General features: G+C 38.6%; 2 protein-coding genes across 3 annotated transcripts; one reads left to right on the top strand and one right to left on the bottom strand.

Annotated features, from left to right (window-relative positions):
* LOC145766288 (elongin-C-like) lies at positions 1–6,329 on the top strand. Its single transcript, XM_082577963.1, has 3 exons — positions 1–83; positions 587–770; positions 5,084–6,329. Exons 1-3 carry the CDS (start codon positions 65–67, stop codon positions 5,223–5,225), a joined length of 345 nt encoding a protein of 114 aa, XP_082434089.1. The 5' UTR covers positions 1–64; the 3' UTR covers positions 5,226–6,329.
* Positions 6,330–15,571: 9,242 nt separating this feature from the next.
* On the bottom strand, positions 15,572–18,664 carry LOC145765953 (uncharacterized). 2 transcript variants are annotated; one of them, XM_082577612.1, is made up of 4 exons: positions 18,502–18,664; positions 17,689–17,875; positions 15,884–16,002; positions 15,572–15,605 (listed from the first exon to the last, which is right to left on the bottom strand). In XM_082577612.1, exons 1-3 carry the CDS (start codon positions 18,529–18,531, stop codon positions 15,890–15,892), a joined length of 330 nt encoding a protein of 109 aa, XP_082433738.1. In that variant the 5' UTR covers positions 18,532–18,664; the 3' UTR covers positions 15,572–15,605; positions 15,884–15,889. The 2 variants fall into 2 exon arrangements, with proteins under 2 accessions (XP_082433738.1, XP_082433737.1); XM_082577611.1 differs by lacking the exon at positions 18,502–18,664 and having other exon boundaries at positions 17,689–17,944.
* Between the last annotated feature and the right edge of the window lie 1,229 nt (positions 18,665–19,893).

The raw sequence follows: 19,893 nt of genomic DNA, 5'->3' as shown, positions 1-19,893 counted from the left end.
ACCAGTAGTTACAAATATTAATTTTTGTATTCAACTGTGTTTAATTTCACTGTTAAAAAAGAAAATGGCAGAGGAAAAACAAGGTATCATCAAATTTGTTATGTTAGTTTTCAATGAATTATTTGAATGGCAGTATGACACACTGTTTAGTACAGTTTTTGTATCTCCTCTACTGGTACAAAACATAATTCAAAACAACAATATTCTTTTTATTGTTTGCTTGCCCAGGAATGGATGACATTTTTTTCACTTTTTGTTTCTTCTATATTCCCCATTTTCAATCACTAAGTTGCTATGATAAAATGTTAAATTTTTGACCTTGTTCAAAACAAACAGAAACCAACGGTTGATGGTCCTAGTCGGTTCCCCAGAATATTTCTAGCTTACTGGAAACATGTAATTTATATGTCTTTATCATGTGGAGCTGAGATTTGTTTCTCTTTGAACACAATCATAAAGAAACCAGTATCACCAACCAATGCAACCATTAATGAAAACTTTTTATTAACTGTTATTATATAGTAAATTGTTGTACAATATATTGTTACTATTTGAATATTTACTGATTGACACAAAAACATTGCAGATGATGAATTTGGTGGGTGTGAAGGAGCAGATTCCATGTATGTTCGTTTGGTATCATCAGACGGCCATGAGTTTATTGTGAAACGCGATTATGCTTTGACCTCTGGAACTATTAAGTCAATGCTTAGTGGTCCTGGTCAGTTTGCTGAGAACGAGACAAATGAAGTCATGTTTCGAGAAATACCGTAAGTAAAACGATGTGACAGTTTTATTTCTTTACAACTTTTGTAATTAACATTGACATATTTTCGTTTATGTGTATTAATATTTTTATTGTATATACATATTTTGTGACTTTCTGTGTATATATTATCTTTATATATTATTCTAAAGAAACGTAAATGCTGTTGCCATTAAGCAGGTATAGAGAACAGATCATAGTAGCTGCATGCACTGTTGGTAGGGATGCACAATACAGAATACCTGGCTATTCTAGAATATTCTAGAATACTTAATTTCGAATCTAGAATTTCGAATCTATTCTGAAATTACACGGCAATTTTTTCCATATAATATCGAACAAAAAGAAAAAATATTTGTACATTATATTGAATTGCATTAGCATCACTTGTCAAACAGAGTACATACAACATATGATAAATCAAGCATCATACGATGCATTATCAAGCATCATCATACGGTCACATGGAAACGCACTGCGTGTCTGCAGTTCTGATAATTGCGCAAACCCTATGAAGGAAGAAAAAAGTCGCTTTGAACAAACAGTCCATGAAGAAAAAAGTTGGCGTGCAAGACGGAAAATATCAACTTTACATTTGATTAACGTCGCAGACTGTTCATTTAACAGATTTATTTTGGAATCCTGATATCCGGAAAAAAACTGCAAATGCGATTCGAATACATTGAGATTCGAATCTCTAAGATTCGATATTCTGTATTGTGCAATGCACAATACAGAACAATGTGCATCCCTAACTGTTGGCTATACTAAAACAGGGTCTGCTACTATTCGGTGAGTCTGATTCTGTGAGTTTCTAACCTCTAACCCTAAAACGGCAATGATAATTAGGCTACGGTACCCGATAATTTAAAAAAAAAAATTGAAAAAATCACCGAATAGGGATCGGACGCACCAAATCGGACTCACCGAATTGGACTCACCAAAACGGGCCATTCCGCTAAAACCTGTATGCGATCTCATATTTTAGATACGCCTAAAAATACACATGTAGGCAAAATTATAAGATTTGTATTTCTCAGCTATCAAGTGTACAATTGACAGTGACACCAATGTGTTGGTTAGTTTTTTACATACCTTTTGCTTAGTCATACCAGTGAAAGTCTTTTGCAAGACTTTCACTGAAAACTTGCATTGATTTTGAAATTGTTTCTCAAAAGTTGCTTTTTACTGAGTTATATAATGTACGGTATATGTGTTGACTGTTGAATTTAACTTTTATACATGAACACCATGATTACCAATCGGGAAGCTGATCGTGAGTTACACGTCCAGAACAACGGAAAATCTCTGTCCTTCTGCCCCGAACCAAGATATCTTGGGGTAACACTGGACAGATCGCTCACATACCGCCACCATTTGGTGTCACTGCGCAAGAAACTCACATCCCGCGCTGCGCTACTCAAAAGCCTGGCAGGCTCTAGCTGGGGTGCGAGGGCTGACACTTTGCGTATAGCAGCCTTAGCCCTTGCCTACTCTTCAGCAGAGTACTGTGCACCTGTTTGGTGCCGCAATGCTCACTGCCATAACATCGACACTGCCATAAACAGCGCCCTGCACAATGCACATAGTGACCGGATGCCTGCGTCCCACACTATTGGACAATCTCCCCATTCTTGCTGGCATCCAACCCGCTGAGCTTCGTCGTGAAGAAGCCACTCTGTCCTTTGGTCGACGGGCACTGGAGCCTAACCACCTTCTCCACCACAAGATCTCTGCTCTCCCAAACGGGGTCTGCTACTATTCGGTGAGTCCGATTCGGTGAGTCGGATTCAGTGAGTTCTTAACCTCTAACCCCTAACCCTAAAACGGCACTGATAATTAGGCTACGGTACCCGATAATTTAAAAAAAATTAAAAAAATCCCCCATTAAGGGATCGGACTCACCGAAACGGGCCATTCCGCCCAAACGAGCATCCCCGTCAACGGAAATCAAGACACCCATTTGTGCCAGCCGCTCAACTTATCAACGAAGCTGATGTACAGGACATCTCTGCGGCTGCTTGGGCGGACCATAAATGGAGTTCTGAATAGAAGTCAACCGCCACCAGACTCTATTTGTTCATCCCCAACGCCGACACACGCCCCATCGGTCTAACACAGGGGTGGGGAACCTTTTTAGTATTGCGGGCCACATACAATGAGAAATAACACAGGCGGGCCACTAAAAATTTCGAAATTTTATTTACAGATAAAAAATGCAGCGAAGTAGACAATGATTTATTTCACTTTCACAGCTAGTAGGATGGCTGAAAGTTTTTTTTTTTGGTGAGTCGTGTGAGTCTGCTGACACGGAAAATGTTGCAACTCTTAACTGCATCTCCACGTTTTTATCAGTCAGTCTGGAGTGAAGCCGACTTTTTGTAAGATTCAATTTGGAAAAAAACTGTTCGCAACGCTAGGTGCTTCCAAACAGAGACACATATTTCAAAGCATGTTTCCGCATGACTGAAAAATCATCAGCATTTATGTAGCGTTGATAAAAGTTGAGCAGCGGAATGTTTTGGTACATCGCTTTCAACGTAGGCTACCGGTCACTCTGGAGCTCTACTATTTCATGTTGAAAATTACTAGGAACATCAGTTGCAACCACATTGAAAGGAGAGGCAAAAATATCTAACTCTATTTCTTTACTCTTTTTGTCCAAAAATCTTGCACTAAATGTCTCCATAAGATTGACGCATACATCGGCATATTTGGCTGTTGTAGAAGGCTTTTGATCTTGCAAGGTAGGGAAATGTGCGGTGTTATTGTTTTCAAGTTGTACTTTCCGCAGATGTAGTTTAGTTTCAAATGATTTCACTTTTGCAAACAAGGAGTTCAAAAGCTGGCTCGGGCCCTGCAACTTGAGGTTAAGCTCGGAGACGTGCTTGCTAATGTCAACCATAAACGCTAGGTCACACAATCATTGGCTATCACTCAAAACGACATGGTCTCCCCGATTATTCATGAACTGATCGACTTCGTTCCGCAACAAGTAAAAGCGTGTAAGCATGTCGCTACGACTCAGCCAACGAACTGCACACTGCACAGTGGTAGACAAGGTCGTGGAAATCAGTATTCAGATCTTCCAGTAGTTGCTTAAACAAGCGGCTGTTCAAACCTCTGCTTTTGATGAAATTGATGAATTTTATCACTATTGGCATGACATTACTAAGCTGAACTGACTTCCCGCACAAGTTTTCTTGGTGAATGAGACAGTGGCATACCACTAAAGTCATAGAACATAGAAGGCCATTCGCAATATACGGACATTGCAGAGCCTACTCTTTTTTTGAGCTTTTGTTTCAATATATTTTGGGTAAAGAAATTTTGACGCGGGCCACATGGAACAGTCACGCGGGCCGCATTTGGCCCGCGGGCCGCAGGTTCCCCACCCCTGGTCTAACACTACCAAGATAGGCATGGGTGCGCCTCAACCGTCTCCGTACGGCGTATGGGCATCGGGCTTTTCCGCTCAACCATGCACCAGTGGGGAATGGCTTCTTCCTCCTCTTGTGAATGTGGTGCTGAGGAACAGACCGCAGACCACATCATCAATGACTGCTCCATCTTCAAGCCACCTAATGGAGTGGAAGGTCTGCGTGTCATGGATGATGAAACCAAAGACTGGCTGCTCTCTAGTAGCCTTCCAGTGTAGTCCGGGCACATCGTGAACCTGGGGTGGTAGACCCTGGGCCCCAGAGGCTCACACGTCGACGACGATGATTACCAAAACATAAAATTAGATTTACTTCAGAAACGCAAGTAGCTTTCAACAATACTTAAATAGTTAAAAGCAGTTAAAAAGTGATATCCTTTAATGCAAACGTGTATTGTACTATACAGTTACACCATACAGTTATACACTGCACAGTTTGATAATGTTGCTCTTCAAAATAAAGATTTGCTACAGTATGTTTATTGAGTAGGCTAAAGTTTATTGTTGATTTGGCTTAGCAATTATACCGATTTTGCTTACAAGTGCCATTGGTGTCGTTGAACTCGCAAAGAGTGCAGCGTTTTCAGAAAAGCTTGTTTATCCGATGAACTAAAACTTGAACAATCTAAGTATCGAAAATTGCACCTTTTTGCATTGTAATCCTAACATTTTGGGAATTTCAGTAGCTATTTAATTGTGCATCTTTAATGCAGTATGTAGGCTATACTATCCTACATATTTTGGCTGTAGGCATAAATTATTTGAAGAAGACATCATCAAGTTTAAATAGTTAATTGTATAATTTATATTTTTTGCTATTTTTTAAAGAAACACGTATCTTTAAAAGACAATGTTGGCTTAATACCAGTTTTTTTCAGGTCGCATGTGCTGGCAAAAGTTTGCCAATACTTTATTTACAAAGTCCGTTATACTAACTCGTCAACTGAGATTCCGGAGTTTCCTATCACCCCAGAAATAGCTTTGGAGCTTCTGATGGCGGCGAACTTTCTTGATTGTTGATATTGTTTGTTTTACATAAATATTTCGATTGGTGTTAAATATTTTGATTTGCATTCTATGCTGTAGTTTTAAGGACAAAATCAATAACCTGTTGGTCATTGGATCATGCGCATGGCTTATTGCATAAACAGTGTGAATTTCTCAAAAAAAATTGCATCATTCAAACTCTCTTCAAACTTACAAACACATAAAATAAGTTTATTTTAAGACGCAAACTTTTTCTTATGTTTGTTCTACTTCCTTGATTAAATTTTACAATTCTAAATTTCATGTTTAGTTAATCTGAAGCGTTTTTTTTTTTTTTTAAATTGCCAAATAACAAAACATTTCACTTTTTGATATTTATGAACAGGGTCTTTGAGGGGTAATTTCGGCCCGGTACCAATGAGATCCTCGGGCCCCAAAATTGGGCCCGAGGATGTATATCCAAAGAATATAAAGTGTTTTTTCAAGTTTTGGGCCTCTTAGAAAGGTTACTGGTCCCTAAAATCATCCCTGACTCGGGTCTAAAAGTATCTCTTGGATTCCCCTGACAACGCTCTTGTCTATTGGGTAGGTCCTTTCATGTGGTCTGTGGAGACAAGTTGCGATCTTGACTGTCATATTTTCCAAGGAATGCATTTAGTAATAAAAAAGCTAATGACTAGTGTGAAGTTACTTACACAGATAATTGGTATCCCAAAAGGCTGTGGCGGTACTCATATTTTTGTAAAATTAAATTGAAATCTTGGGTCTGTCATTCTTTAGTCTTTATAGGGGTCTTGTTTAATTTTTGACCTGTAAAAATTTTCAGAAAGAAATGTCAGTCACTGCAACTATAGACTTAGGCTCTTAAATGCAGCTTTGATTTGCAGCTGCTTTTGATATTCAATAACGTATTACAATTAACCATATCACTTTGTACCCAACTTTTCGTGAATGGTAGACATGTATTTATTTACAAGATGTGCTTAGGCCTATACTATGAAATTGTTCTACAAAAATTGAATTATTTGCAACTTAACAACAAGCCACATTTTCACCCGTTTATTGACGTGAACCGTACAAAATAGTTGTTATTTCATATTTTTGGTGTTCTTGGTAAATAAAACGCTGTAACTCCCATGAAGTGTTGCACTATCTGAACTACAGAAGTTTTTTTTTAGCTTTTTATTAGAAAGGGGGCTTGTTCAGACTAACTGTGCACTTGCACAGCATACACAAGTAGAAGGAATGTACGTAAGTGTACTGTATGCATTTTTTAGATAAGATATTGGTGTATATGGACTGGAGTTACGCCTGGTTGTAGGCTGTAACAAACCGACTGAAAACCTGATTGTACTAGGTAAAAAGGTACTAGGTAAAATGTACTAGGTACTAGGTAAATTTGTACTAGGTAAAAATGCAATAAACGTGCTGTAAACGCACAGGCGTATGATGCGCGTGCCCTGGTACTCTAGTTTCAACAGGTGAACAAGGTCATCAATAATTGACGTTATAACTTCAAACAACTGTATTTAACAAATGGTGGACAATTTTTGAGTAATAAACATAAATATGTATTGTATTTCGAAAAGGACCTGCAAGGGTCACGAATAACTCTTTGTGGTAGTTTGGCTAATTTTTTTCAGATTAGGCTTCAGCGCTTCCAAACTTTGGTGGTGCTTAGTCGAATCCTTGCTCTTCAGGTAAGACCAGATGCCAAAGTCTAGGGGGTTCAGGTCTGGAGATGAAGGAGGCCATTCTTCCTTGGAAATGAAGAAAGGCACATTGGCTGAAAGCCAGTTTTGCGTTCTCTTAGCTCCATTTGAAGGGGCAGAATCTTATTGGAATGACCAATTGCGTTTTTTGAAGTGTTTCTTTGCCCAAGGCAACAATGAACCCTCAAGAATATCATTTCGGTAGTTTTCTTGATTCAATTTCACTCCTTGGTCCACAAAAATCAGTAGACTCCTTCCCGATTCGTTGACTGGGGCCCACACCATCACTGGTGGTGCCCCTTGTCTCCGAGTGACTACCGGGGATTCCACGTCACCATATCTTAACCAAACACGATCATTCTGACTTTTAAAATGGTACTCGGACATTTTGCCGAAACTCATTTTGCCTGAAGGACTAATTGTCGAAATTATACAAACGTACTATATGTATTATCATAACCTAATAACGCATAAATATCATTCACAAACAATTAGTCCTTTAGGCAAAATGAGTTTCGGCAAAATGTCCTTTCGGCAAAATGTCTTTCGGCAAAATGTCCTTTCGGCAAAATGTCCGTGCACGTTTAAAATGATGCTGGACAACAATAAATCTTCTCAACACTGAACACAAGGTTTGGCAGCGTGTCTCTTCCTCCAATGCGCTAACGCAGAATTCTGGCTCTGGAGAGACATTTCTCAATCAGTGGTGGCCTTTGAGGTGGGCAAACTGGGCGACCACCCAGGACCCGCGCTTATCCAAAATATGCACAAATAAAATCCACGTTAAGCACTAGCAGAAAGCATAGGCTAACTTCAACTTTTCCTCCATAGTTTATAGTTTGCATCCCTATTTTTTTTTAGTCGGTTTTGCCTATTTTAATCTAGGATAATAATATTTTAATCCATAAGGTAACCCACAAAATGGAAACTTTCTTGAACAAGTAACTGATGGCTAAATATGAACCATTAATGGCACAACACATTCCTAAAATACAAAAAAAGAAAAAAAATTGCAGATCATTACCTTGGTCTTGGAAAAAGAATTCAAAATGAAATTATTCAGTTGGCCTACTCTCGAAGAACATAATTGGTTGAAACAATTAAACTGTCAAAGTATCAAGAAAATGAAGTATCTTCTGACAGGTGTCAAACCCACAACAATGCTTGACATGAACGACTCGGTTACATGTCTTGTAATGCAAAGAAATTTATTTTCACACGACTCAGTTCAATCATATATAGCTAAATATCGATTTCGATCAGCTAGAAGCTAGATCATCTTCAGTTAAGCTGGAAGCAAACAGCACAAAAATCAAATGATGAAAGTGCGAAGGAATGAAAAAACATTTTACTCTAGCAGTCTAGCTACATCAAAGAATTGATGTAAAAACTAACAATCAAAGACGAAATCAAAGGAAAATGTCACGAAAGAGTATGGTATACAATTGTAGGGTCTACCATCATATGCCTAACCAGAAACACATCAACAATACGAAAACTACGACCCTACAATTGTATACCATACTCTTTCGTGACATTTTCTTTCTATTTCGTCTTTGATTGTTAGTTTTTCCATCAATTCTTTGATGTAGCTGGAGTAAAATGTTTTTTCATTCCTTCGCACTTTCATCATTTGATTTTTGTGCTGTTTGCTTCCAGCTTAACTGAACTAACTTTAACTAACTTAGCTTAACTAACTTTAATGATCTAGCTCAGTGGTTCTTAACCTGGGCGCTACCGCCCCCTAGTGGGCGCTGTTAACTTTTAGAGGGGCGGAAATATTCAGGGGGCGTTATAGGGGGCGCTACATTCAGAAGGTGTAACGATATTTTCCTCACTGCAAATTTGCTTTAGTAGTTCTGCTGGGGGTACGAGAATCCACCGAGGATGAGGAGCTATATACAGTATAGAGATTGTGTTTAACAAGGGAAGTAGTGATTCTCTCTCAGAGCATTCTATGTTGGCCTATACAGCACAATGCACAACACCATCCGACAAGCGTGGACGTCGGATGGTGTTGTGCATGGCCTTTGTTGTTGATAATGGGCATTGTTTCCCTTTCCTTGTAGTAAGTAAATGGCATTTTGTGGTCAGCTTTTGGCAGGGACAGCGGGCAGGCAGTGCAAGCAAACCATAAGGACTGGTCATAATAATAGTCAGTCAATAATGGTTATTAGTGTAACTCTTACTAACTACTAAAAAATCAGCAGAGATGTGCCTTAAGACTTTTAAGTTAAGAGCCTTAAGGCACATCTGTGCTGATTTTTTAGTATTAAAACTAACATCGGCTTAAACTAGTTTTTTCTTACTAACTAATTACTACTGGCTGTAGGCAAGCCTTATAGTCTTGGAAGAAAATGTCATTATAGACCGAGAGCCTACGACAGAAGATTTCACCCCATAAGGTACAAAAGGTTTGAGCCCTTGAAGTTACTGGGGTCAACCATGTCACTCACAAAAAGTATGGAAGATTGACCGCACCGGGTGGATCTGGACCCTAGAGCCCCCTAAAAAGCCCAAAAAAGGGGTTAACTTCACCCCATAAGGTACATGGACCAAACTTGGTGAAAACGAAGTTCTATGTCAGGACATCACAAAAATATCAAATCTAACAATATTTTCGAGTGGAAAGGTGATGTAAGACTCCCCCCAAAGTGACCCCCCAGGGGGTTAATTTCACCCCATAAGGTACATGGACCAAAGTTGGTCAAAACGAAGACTTATGTCAGGACATCACAAAAATATCAAATCTAACAATATTTTCGGGTGGAAAGGTGATGTAAGATGCCTTCAAAGTGACTTCCCTTAATGTGACCCCCTCGGAAGGTTTATTCCACTCCATAAGGTACATGGACCAAACTTGGTCAAAATGAAGTCTTATGTCAGGACATCACAAAAATATCAAATCTAACAATATTTTCGGGTGGAAAGGTGATGTAAGATGCCTTCAAAGTGACTTCCCTTAATGTGACCCCCTCGGAAGGTTTATTCCACCCCATAAGGTACATGGACCAAACTTGGTCAAAATGAAGTCTTATGTCAGGACATCACAAAAATATCAAATCTAACAATATTTTCGGGTGGAAAGGTGGTGTAAAATGACTTCAAAGTGACTTTCCTTAATGTGACCCCCTCGGAAGGTGTATTTCACCCCGTAAAGTACATGGACCAAACTTGGTCAAAACGAAGTCTTATGTCAGGACATCACAAAAATATCAAATCTAACAATATTTTCGGGTGGAAAGGTGATGTAAGATATCATCAAAGTGACCCCCAGAGGGTTTATTTCACCATAGAGTACATGGACCAAACGTGGTCAAAACGAAGTCTTCTAGGGCACCACAAAATATCAAATCTAACAATACTCTCAGTTGGAAAGGTGATAAAAGACCTACCCAAAAGTGAATCTCCTCCTATAGTTTAATTTACTTCATCCCTTTCTCGAACCAACCTTGGTGTAACGAAAGTGCTATGCCAGGATAGTACGAATGGATTAAATTTAAAAATATTTTTATATAGGTTTTGATGAAATACATTCACAAGCTGTCCCATGATGCATGAAATGGAACTATAGCCTACTTTACAAAAAGTTTTTGTATAAATCATATTAAGTCAATCGAAAAAAGGCAACAGGACATGACAATACATGGCTTTGTAACACCAAAAACAGAAAGTACACAAGAAGCATATAGGCTACAGTAGCCAGAAAATTGATCCAAGATCTTGATACCACCACTAAATGTGGACTTAATCGAACAGCTGACTATCCAAATCAAAACGTTTCGAAATGAATCATTTGGAACGTTAATTTAGGCAGTAATGAACATTTTCCAGCTGCTACAATAAATAACCTAATAAACCCAATGCAGTAAATTTTTATTTAATGCCATTTGCTTCATGTCTCCAATCAGTTATCGTAACTGTTCATTCATAAACAGAGATTGTTCGTGTAAATGTAAACGGTCGTTTCTTTATTCTTCATTGTCACTGCTGTCGCTTTCACTTTCTTCATCTTATTCTTCAGATTCATACAATTCTCCTGTTATATACAAAGATAAAGCAAGCTGTCTGCGATGTACCAGCCCCAAGCAATGTGGTTATCCGCACGTCTGACACTGACTGTCTTGTAATTGGCTTAGGTTGCTATGGAACTTTTGATCCTTCATTAAAGATATGGATAGAAGCTGGCTTGCAAAGCAATAACACACAGCGGTACATCAACATCAACCAGCTGCATAGGCCTACCGCACTTGGAGTGACGATTTGCAAGTGTTTACCTGCATATCATGCCTTTACAGATTCTGATTACACCTCGTCATTTAGCAGGAAAGGGGAAGTGCGGCCGCTGAAATTACTCCAAGGAAACCACGAAGCGCAGGCAGCTTTTAGCCAACTCGGACACGACAAAGAAATTAGTGAAGACACTATCATCGCCATAGAGAACTTTGTGTGTCTTCTTCTTTTATTGTCGCACTTGATTCCAAGCATTGACTGCCTCGTGTATGAAAAGTTTCCAGGATTCTCTGTTCTTTGCTTTGTGTATTAGAACTTTGTGTGTAACATGTACAAAAACAAGAAAATTAATTATGTCAACAAAGTCCGTTTACAAATGTTTTTAGACGGCTACAAACCCAAAAAAGAAAATGAAAGGATATCATGCATACCAGAAGCTACTGTAGATAGTAGTACTCTACCACTTTGTTTACGAGTACTTCTCCAGAAGACAAGGCGCACACATCTCATCACAAGATGGTGGTTATCTTCAACTAGAAGTGAACAAGCAGCAACGTTGCTGCTAGAGTATGGCTGGAAAGAAGAAGGAGGTTCTTATAAAGTGGTGTGGTTTGAAGGTAAAGGTATAAAGCATCTTTAGATGTCTCTGCGTGGAATCTGATCTGATCCAGGAAAGTCAAGAAGAAGGTAAACAGCATTGGATGTCGCTTGGGTTACCCTTTATAAATATAAAACTTTCTCCTGGTCTATCAGTCGTTTACTTTCTTACTGTAAACATTAGCCAATAACTGGCTGTAAAGTTTCGTTTTAGGAACCTATAACCAATAGTTTCTGCAATCTTGAGAAAAATGCCTGGGTGCACTAAATAACAAATAAATGTTGAACTTTTTCCAGTTAATAGTAAGTTGCAATGTTGCATTATTCGAAGAAAAATAGACGTCTGTAAAAGATAATAAAATTACTATTGTATGTTACGCATATCTGTAGTGCATAATAGCAATTGTTTCGTACAGTCTTTATTTCTCTGTATATAACAGGAGAATTGTATGAATCTGAAGAATAAGACGAAGAAAGTAAAAGCGACACCAGTGATTGATTGATTGATTGAATCTTTATCCTCGGACTGGGAAAGCTTCTTGCAGAGCTTAATCCTGGCAGTTTCGCATACTTGTAGAGGCTTTGAATCACTGGCGCAGGCCCGGTCACCGAGATTGACAGAGTGAAGTTTCCGATTGTTGAAGGCTTGTTGTCGGGGAATTATTCCATCCATTAGATGCCGCTGAATGGAGAGCAGCCCTTAACGTGCGTTGCTCAAGCGCACACCCCGAGAGTCGAACCAGCGCCGCTATTGATCTTGAAGCTTCTTCGTTCCAGAAGTGACGCGCTAACCAATTGAGTTACCGTTTACATTTACACAAACAATCTCTGTTTATGAATGAACAGTTACAATAACTGATTGGAGACATGAAGCAAATGGCATTAAACAAAAATTTACTACATTGGGTTTATTGGGTTATTTATTGTAGCAGCTGGAAAATGTTCATTACTGCCTAAATTAACGTTCCAAATGATTCATTTCGAAACGTTTTGATTTGGATAGTCAGTTGTTCGATTAAGTCCACATTTAGTGGTGGTATCAAGATCTTGGATCAATTTTCTGGCTACTGTAGCCTATATGCTTCTTACGTACTTTCTGTTTTTGGTGTTACAAAGCCATGTATTGTCATGTCCTGTTGCCTTTTTTCGATTGACTTAATATGATTTATACAAAAACTTTTTGTAAAGTAGGCTATAGTTCCATTTCATGCATCATGGGACAGCTTGTGAATGTATTTCATCAAGGTTATGATAATGGTGCCAACATTTGGTTTGGGATGCTGGGGTGGTTTGGGATGCTGCAAAATCTTCAATTACAAGTTTTGAGCTATTTTGGTTGCCTCCAAAGAATATTCAGCATGATTTCAGCATCAACAAAACGATGGGCTATTTTAAAGTCCTGTAGAGACCATCAGACACACAATGGAAAAGTAAAATTTTCTGCAATCTTATGAAAAATCTTATGAAAAATTCTCCTCAAGTGTAGGCCTATTCTTCGATCCAAAAGATGCTTCTTGATGCATCCAGTAAAAGATCTTCAAACATTTTTAGAAGCACAAAGCTTGAAAAATGAGCTTAATTCTTTCAAGTTTATTGTGAGCACGGTCTTATGGCATAGGCTACTGTGGTATTCGTGTGTGACGTAACAATGACCCACTGTTGCCGTCTTGTTATCGTATGCGCTATGATCAGTTTAGTATTGTAGTTCTCGCTTAGTGGTTGCTAGTTGTAAACTGTTGCTCGATTGTACATAGTATCGATAAGCTGTAGTTCTTTCACAATTCAGATATACAACATGGCGTCGCCGGCATTTTAAAGCCGAGCCAAGAGAAAGCTAGAAGGACATTAAATTTGCTTATAGCCTAGATTTACTGTCAGCTGAGCTTAGCAAAATTTTGGGTTAGCCTAGGCTACCTAGTATTTCTAATCATGCCAAAGTCGCGCAAAGAATTAGAAGCTGAACTTCAAGCAGCTAAAAAGAAATTATCTGAATTAACTGCAGCGCAACCCACAGACACTGAAGCTGATGAAATGGCCGCAAGCTCAGCCACCCCAGCATGGCTTCAACAATTTTTAAAATCGCAATTAGAAATGCAACATCGCGCTCAAGTGCAGGCAGCTGAAAGTCAGCAACAAATGCAAAATCTAATTGCCCAAATGCGTCAGCCGCAAACGCCTGCAGAAGATAGCCCACCAACTAGGCACAGTGAGGCCGGGAATCATAGACCCTCAAAAGCAGAAGCCGCCTGTACTTAATGTAGGAGTCTCGTTAGGCGAATTTTCAAGATGGCGGAAGTCGTACAACGATTACGTCACAGTCTCGCAAGCAGTACAGCTATCTCGGAACAGCCAATTAGCGTTAATGAGAAGTTTTTTCTCTATAGAAATGCGAGAAGCTCTCGAACATGTCTTACTCATACCTGATGACACCGAGCTTCAACCGGAAGAAGTTCTCGATAAAGTAAAGGATTACATTCGAAGCCAACGCAACATAGCCTTGGATTGTGTAGCTTTCGAAGAAAGAAGACAGCTCGAAGGGGAATCTTTTGATTCATTTCTTATTGCTATTAAAACGTTAGCTAGAGAAGCCGATCTTTGTGTGAATTGCTTAGATCGCCGCTTAGTTACAAAAGTTATGTCTGGAATTTCAAACAAGGAACTTCGACAGAAATTGTTAGCCATCACGCCGCTTCCAACTCTTCAGAAAGTAACTGATGTTTGCAGATCAGAAGAAGCTGCAAAATCAGACGAAGCTGCCATGGAAAGGACGCGGAGCAGGTTGATTAACCGAAATAAATTTCCGCGACGTCCATATAAATCTAGAGAGAGAGATGTGAAATCATGCAGAAGATGTGGAAAACCGAACTGCCCACCCAGAGGACAAACCCATTGTCCTGCTAAAGACAAGGTATGTCTAAAATGTCGCAAAAGTGGACATTTTGCTTCTGTATGCCATTCTAAGACGTCAAATTCTGTCAGTCGCGCAACTAGCAAGAAACAGACAGGTCAAGTTAAACGAAGTGCTATTAATTCATTGCACAAGCATAGCCTACCAGCTCCGAAAATTTTAGTTACATTGCGATCAGCAAAATCTAGAAGTGTAATTGGTTCCAGTCAAGCCACGCCGGATACCGGTGCTGAAGCCACCCTTATAGGAACAGGCAAGCTTAAACAGTTAGGGTACGATTTTAGCATGTTAAATCCACCAACTAACGATCCTTTAATGACCGCGAATGGACAGTCACTTACATGCATTGGTACTTTGTACTGCGAAATAGAGTATGGAAAAATGTCTTCAAAAGAAACCATCTATGTGTGTAACGAAGTTGAAGATTTTTTACTCGCATGGTATGTTTGCAAGCAACTTAGTATTTTGCCACCAGACCAGTGGCTCCGAGAGGGGGGGGGGGAAGTCGGGCCAGTTTCCCCCCTAACAAAACATTGTAAAGGAAAAACGAGTAGTTTTTTTGTTTTTGCACTTTTGAGGGGGACCCATTTATAGTTCTAAAGTAAAAATGTACCAACTAAATAATCAACAAATTCTTAAATGAAGTGCGTAGTTCCAAGTATTTCTCGATCATTGTAAATGTCACTCTAGATGCTTTTCATCAAAAACAAATCATTTTCGTGTTAAGGTAAGCGATGTTGAACAGCTTCAAGACGTAAACTCTGAAGCTGAAATGATTTCTGTATCACTGAACTATCACTGATTTATAAGCAACACTACTCCCTTTGTGACAAAGCAAAGTAACAGCCGAGCTTCGTATATTTTCACATTTATTAGAAACAAGCCATATCAAATCGTATTGATAGATGGAGATTCATTGCACATCAGCAGCTTTTTCTTGTGTATCTTTATCATTGTGAATTCCTGCGAATGAAACAAAAATATTTAATTCAAGAGGGCTGTTTGGCAACAGTGTAGGATTTTGATCAGTTGTCGTCCAGGATAATACGAAGTTAATTGACAATCTGCAATATCAATGTAACATCCCTCTCTCCAACGTGCGTGACAAAAAACTTATCATTCGATTCTGCGCCACGCAGAGCGATAATCAAGTTCCAATACATTCTAATTGCGTGTACAGTAGTTATTCAACAACTAAAGCAACACATTCGCTGTTGCTTTCAAACATATAACAAGCTCACCAAAAGTTAGTTTTTGGCGTTTTCGGCCACCTTGCCTGTCCTTCCAATTTCGAAATCACTCTGAAACTCTTTATCAATTTGCTGCATGGCAGCAGCTTTGTCGTGCGCCATCACCACGTCTAATCATGAAAGTAAAAAAAGAAGTGTTAAATCAGTATATAAATGCCGACATAGCCTACTAACCACCATGTTCGTTGTTCACATCAATGCGAGTCAGGGATGGAGGAACCATTTTAAAAATAGGTGGGCCCAAAGGCGTAGCATTCAAAGTTAATCAAACTTCTGGGGAGCGAAGCCCCCCCAGACCCCCCATAACATTGCTGCATTTCTAATAATTCAAATCGCTTACACATTGTCTTTTCATGATTGCCTTTTGTGCCATCCAGCAAAAAATTTCCGTTTTTATGCCCGATTTGGCCAAACAAATTACAAAATTGTTAAATTGCTCTATAGCGCTCAACAAAATGTGGCGATGTACACACAAATAAAAAGGCAAAATACACACACAGTTATAATACCAACCTGGGAGAAATAATTTGCAGCATTATACAGTAGGCCTACATGCATGCTAGAACAATTAGATTGATTTATAGATTACTCCACCAATCACACGCAACCACACCCACATGTGCTGCCCATCAACAGTAGGGCTCAACAGAAAAGTTTGAAGATTAGATTTCATCATTCACAGGCCAACAAAAAATTTTTTTTTAAAAGGCACGGCATGTGAGAGTCATTTTAGGGTATTTCGAGGCCCTTGATTCCGAAAATGCACTTATGTTTTTCAAATTGGCTCTAGTTTTTGAGATAGCCTACAGCAAAAACACTTTTTTGCAATTTTGAGCCCCTATAGATTTAACGTCGTGTTACATAGACATAGACATACATAGACAATATTACATAGACAAAACTGAAAGTAATCTCAGGCGCATTTCTGAGTTTTATAAACGCTATTTGGAACCAATCACGTTGATTACAACCCAAACAAACGGCTATTTAACGTTTACTGGCCTAGTAACAATCAAAATACGACGTGAAGCAAGCCTTAGGATACAATTAAGATGTAGAATATATAGCTTGTTCTTTGCGTTAATACATTTGTTGACTTCAACAGTATCAGACTTACTAACTAAGCTACCAAGTAGGCTACAAACAACAAAATGCATACATTGTTTTACCAAACTAGACGAATAAGCAAAACAAAGCCATCGATGAACAAACGCAATTCTTTATTATGGTAGGCCTTTTATACTGAGCAACACCCATCAAGGTACGAAGGCCATTTATATAATTACAAAATACAAAGTTGTGTTCTTCAATGAAGTAGCTGCTTAAAATTTTATCCTTGTTACGCAAAAACGTAATCTTGGTTCGAAATTCAATTCTTGGTAGTTTCAAAAATTCGAAAAAACTTAGTGCATGTTTGGAATCAGGGGCCCTAAAATACTCTACATTGACTCTCACCTTTTGTGCCAAAATTTTTTGTTGGCCTGTGTAATCAAACTAGTGTGTATCAAATGAGTGAAGAGCTTTTTTTTGAAACTCCTTCACTAATTTGCCGTTTTTGCTACTTTTTCAAAGAAATATGGCTTTTAAAAGTGGGTGGGCCAGGCCCACCCAGAAAATAAAGTAGGTGGGCCCAGGCCCACGTGTTTCCTCCATCCCTGATGCGAGTACACCACTAAAACATTTTCATACATTACTCAATACTCTTCACAATTACATCATACATTAATCAAAAGAACAAAATGGCATAGTTGTGACATAATCATTTAGTCGTAGTAGAAACATTTATCTGTACTCACCAAGAACAACCTTTTTCAGATTCTTTTTTAAACAATCAAACGAGTGCTTAGACTTCACTACGTTTTTTTTTTCTTTCTTTTTTCTCGACATGACTTGAACTGTGTTGTGTTCGATAATAATAGTTGGAATAAGTCCACTGATACAATCGCTTGCATTTTTGCCAACAACTTGACTTAAATTTGCCACCTGCAAAATGTAAATCGAATGTAATGACAGGGGTTTCATCCATCATATTAAAAAGCTTCAGCACTTGTTACAGAAATTTTCGACTGTTACAAATGACAGCCAACGTTTAAAGTTTATTTTGGGATTCCAGTCGTCTGTTGTGTTGCGTATGTAGGTCGCAGTGTAGGCTACTGTAGGCTATATTGTCGCAATGGGCGCAAAATAAAACATGTTATTATTATTATTATTCAGTTGACGGCAATGAAAGCTACATTTGCAAATACTCTACAAAACTACAACCATCACAGACCTATCCACACGACATAAAAATACAAACACATTCAAGCAGTCAAGCAAACACTGCCGGAGCAGCAAAATCAAAGATTGAGCAAAACCCTACACATGTTGTGGGATATCACAAGCTCTGCTACTTTGCTGATATCTTCTTAGCACTCTCATCTAGGAGCACTGGCACTAAATTTGTCACGAGAATATTTCATATGAAAGTTTTCCATTGGTCATTGAGTTTTATAACTTTCTCTAAATTGAGTTTTATAACTTTCTTTAAATTGTGTAAACGTAGCCTAGTGACAAAAACGACTTTACACAATTATTTCAGGTTCAATGAATAAAAGACATTCACTTACCAGGTTTTCATGAACATTGTCGTAAGTCATTCCTATAGTTTCATTTTGATCATTTCTAAAACTTCTTTCGGCCGTAATATCTCAATTGAATTCGATTTTTTATATTTTCGATGCAAGAAGCGAAAATTCCTCTTAGCGCTGTTCACATAAGCATTGTGCTTTCGGCTCTCCACGTAATTGTGTATTGCGCACAACCGCCATGCTTGAACAGTCGAAGTGAATCGAGTGACGTCATAATCCCTTTAGCAAAGGATTAAGTCATGGCCTTTGTCTTCCTTCATAAAAAAAACCAAGTTCTTCTGCTAAATTGCATCTCCTCACGTTGATATAACACATCGCCGCATTCAAAAGCTTTGTTGCCTATTTCACTTCAACGCGTCATATTGCCCAGTCAAAGTTTAAGTAGTGACGTCATAATGGAGTTTTCACAACAATTATTGTGCCTGCAGTATTGTTCTATGCACCGCGGGAGGAGAAAAAACGATTTGCCGAATCGTTGAAAGTAAAAGTAACGATCGTTTTGTGAAATCTCGCTTCAAGAAATTGAGGAGAGATTTCGACGCAACATGACTGCTCCTGAAGCTGGCCTATTGTGCAAGCTTTGCTACATTTAAAGTAAAGACGCCCCTTTGTTGGCGACACGAGAATCTCATCCACGTGGTCAAAATCAGACAGTGAGCGAGACTGCTCTCAGAACAAAATCAATAAGTGATAGCGCATCAATCGATTTTTTTTACATTGATTCAGCGTCTGCAGACAGGTCAGCAGCGCGGCGGCAGTGCAGCCTCAACTCAATGATCACATGATCACCACAATCATGCTGCTATGTCGAGCGCTACTAAACATCAACTAGTGAATTCGATTAAGCTTACAAGTTGTTTTAAATTTTCTTGAACTGCACGTAAATTTTGAGGTTAGTCCTGAAAAAATGTTTTCAAAAATATTACAACACATTTTAGTACAGTTAAACTTGAAAATTAAAAAAGCTTTTGTTGAACACAAAAAAAAATGAAGACCTGGCAACTTGAATTAGCAACCACGTTTTTAAGTTTATCGCTTGTTAGTTACCTTACCAACGTCTGCAGACGTTGAATCATTGTAAAAAGAAAGGATTATGCTAGTTGGGTATTGGAGGCGCCAAAGCCTAAACTTTCTGGAAGTGTCCTCTGATTCACAAGACATTTATTGCACTGAATTATCTGAAGCAATTGAATATGAACAAACGATTTTTATCATGGCGTTGTTGGTACAAGAATACGGTATGCTAAAGAAACTATGTTTTTCCACTAAACCACATGAGTCATTTAGTTAAAGAGTCATTTTATTGTTGGCTATTAATATTTTCAAAGAATAAATCAAGTGAAGCTGAAATGAAGTAGCCAACCTTGCAAT

The sequence above is a fragment of the Aplidium turbinatum genome, chromosome 3 (genome assembly GCF_918807975.1).
Source record: "Aplidium turbinatum chromosome 3, kaAplTurb1.1, whole genome shotgun sequence".
Classification (NCBI taxonomy): Eukaryota; Metazoa; Chordata; class Ascidiacea; order Aplousobranchia; family Polyclinidae; genus Aplidium; species Aplidium turbinatum.
Note: the sequence above shows the minus strand (reverse complement) of the source record. Positions and strands in the feature narration are given on the sequence as shown.

What these genes read in the sequence shown, in the direction of transcription:
- LOC145766288 (XM_082577963.1), top strand. An exon ending in GTCATGTTTCGAGAAATACC is followed by an intron (nt 771 to 5,083) that starts GTAAGTAAAACG and finishes AGTTTTTTTCAG; the next exon opens with GTCGCATGTGCTGGCAAAAG.
- LOC145765953 (XM_082577611.1), bottom strand. Translation starts at nt 17,914, where the DNA reads ATGAAACCCCTGTCATTACATTCGATTTACATTTTGCAGGTGGCAAAT. An exon ending in TCTGAAAAAGGTTGTTCTTG is followed by an intron (nt 16,003 to 17,688) that starts GTGAGTACAGAT and finishes TTTCATGATTAG; the next exon opens with ACGTGGTGATGGCGCACGAC.